The sequence below is a fragment of the Micropterus dolomieu genome, linkage group LG17 (genome assembly GCF_021292245.1).
Source record: "Micropterus dolomieu isolate WLL.071019.BEF.003 ecotype Adirondacks linkage group LG17, ASM2129224v1, whole genome shotgun sequence".
NCBI classification, from domain to species: domain Eukaryota; kingdom Metazoa; phylum Chordata; class Actinopteri; order Centrarchiformes; family Centrarchidae; genus Micropterus; species Micropterus dolomieu.
This window is the reverse complement of record NC_060166.1, coordinates 37,143,544-37,145,444: the sequence shown is the minus strand read 5'-3', so window position 1 is coordinate 37,145,444 and position 1,901 is coordinate 37,143,544. Positions and strand designations below refer to the sequence as shown.

Here is a 1,901-nt window from a genome sequence, read left to right as displayed (position 1 = left end):
AATAATTGGTCTTTACTTTATTCGTAAACAGTCCGAGATACATATTGTTTGTGTGGACAGAGTCCCATGTTTCCTTGCCTCAGAGATAAACTAAATTAACAGAAATGTCGTCTTCATCCGGAGACTCTTTGAAAATATACTGAATCATGAGCATCCAAAGTCTGTTCCACCTCCTCACACGGTCAGCAGAGGCTTCTACTTTGAGAAACTGTAAATAAAAATCAGGAGCGCTCCTGTTGTGTTTGTTTGTTGTGGTCCATCAGGATGGGCACAGTAAAACCTTCAGGAATTAGGAGACCAGCTCCCCGTCCCTGCAGGACCTGATATATATATGTCCTCACCTTGTCCTCTAATGACACTCTGAGAAATTTAACTGCTGTTCCGTTTGTCCAAATCAAATCTCATGTCGTCTCGTCTCTGTGTCGTAAGTAGATTCAGTGTCCATGTGTAGACAAACTCCATAGCTACAGGCTAACTTTGGCCTAAAGGTTTTGTCCTAAACACTGGACGCTGCAGCTCAGACCTTCCTCCTGTAAAATCATCCTCCTGGTCCTCCTCCTGGCACTGGTCCTGGTCTACCTTTCAGCGCTGATCTTGTAGCGGAGGACAAAGTAAGCAATGAGCCTCAGAGAGAAAAAGAAGATGGCGAGCACGATGAAGTCCAGATAGAGTTTGGCATCCAGCATGTCCAGCTCCTTCAAAATGGCCTCAGACTTCTGGAAGTGACAGGTGTCGTCTTCATCACAGTGCAGATCCTCTCGGTCCAGACCGTAAATAGACAGAATGACGCCCTCAAACCCGTACCTGAAACACAACACAGGACGAATTTATGATGTGCTCAGCTGAGGAAGATTTATTTAATACCATGATACAAATTAAACTGAGATAATAATTTAACTAAAGATGAGACTCTCCATTAACCCGGTGGATAAAGGACCTGAAACGGTTTCTTTAAATTCAAATATTTAAAGAAAAGTCCAGAAAAGGAAAAACAGATTTGGGTGACAGAACTTTGTTTCTTCTTCTTTCCTCTCACAACTCTCAGATTTATCTGCTGACGCTTTGGAAGGGCGCGACACCAAGGTTGGGAACCGGTGGGCTAAACTACCCAACTGTAAAAGATAAAACAAGCTTGCTGTACATCAATTAAAACTACAAAACTGTACATAAAGTAGTTAAAACTACCTAACTGTATATAAAGAAGGAAACAAGTAGCAAAGTGTACATAAAGTAACGTTAGTTAAAACAAGCAAACTGTATATAAAGAAGGAAAAAACTAGCATTCTGGACAAAAAGCCGTTAAACTAGCTTACTGTAATAGAGCATTTAAAACTAGCCAACTGTAAAGGTAAAACAAGCTTGCTGTACATCAATTAAAACTACAAAACTGTACATAAAGTAGTTAAAACTACCTAACTGTATATAAAGAAGGAAACAAGTAGCAAAGTGTACATAAAGTAACGTTAGTTAAAACAAGCAAACTGTATATAAAGAAGGAAAAAACTAGCATTCTGGACAAAAAGCCGTTAAACTAGCTTACTGTAATAGAGCATTTAAAACTAGCCAACTGTAAAGGTAAAACAAGCTTGCTGTACATCAATTAAAACTACAAAACTGTACATAAAGTAGTTAAAACTACCTAACTGTATATAAAGAAGGAAACAAGTAGCAAAGTGTACATAAAGTAACGTTAGTTAAAACAAGCAAACTGTATATAAAGAAGGAAAAAACTAGCATTCTGGACAAAAAGCCGTTAAACTAGCTTACTGTAATAGAGCATTTAAAACTAGCCAACTGTAAAGGTAAAACAAGCTTGCTGTACATCAATTAAAACTACAAAACTGTACATAAAGTAGTTAAAACTACCTAACTGTATATAAAGAAGGAAACAAGTAGCAAAG

The 1,901-nt window shown here is 38.0% G+C and overlaps 1 protein-coding gene across 1 annotated transcript in view; it reads right to left on the bottom strand.

Annotated features, from left to right (window-relative positions):
- The window catches only part of abcg1 (ATP-binding cassette, sub-family G (WHITE), member 1), a 27,819-nt gene continuing 25,918 nt past the window's right edge, over nt 1-1,901 (bottom strand). Inside the window, exon 15 of the mRNA XM_046073898.1 lies at nt 1-804. Coding sequence (XP_045929854.1) covers nt 576-804 — 229 coding nt within the window. The 3' untranslated portion in view covers nt 1-575. The remainder of the gene's footprint in view (nt 805-1,901) is intronic.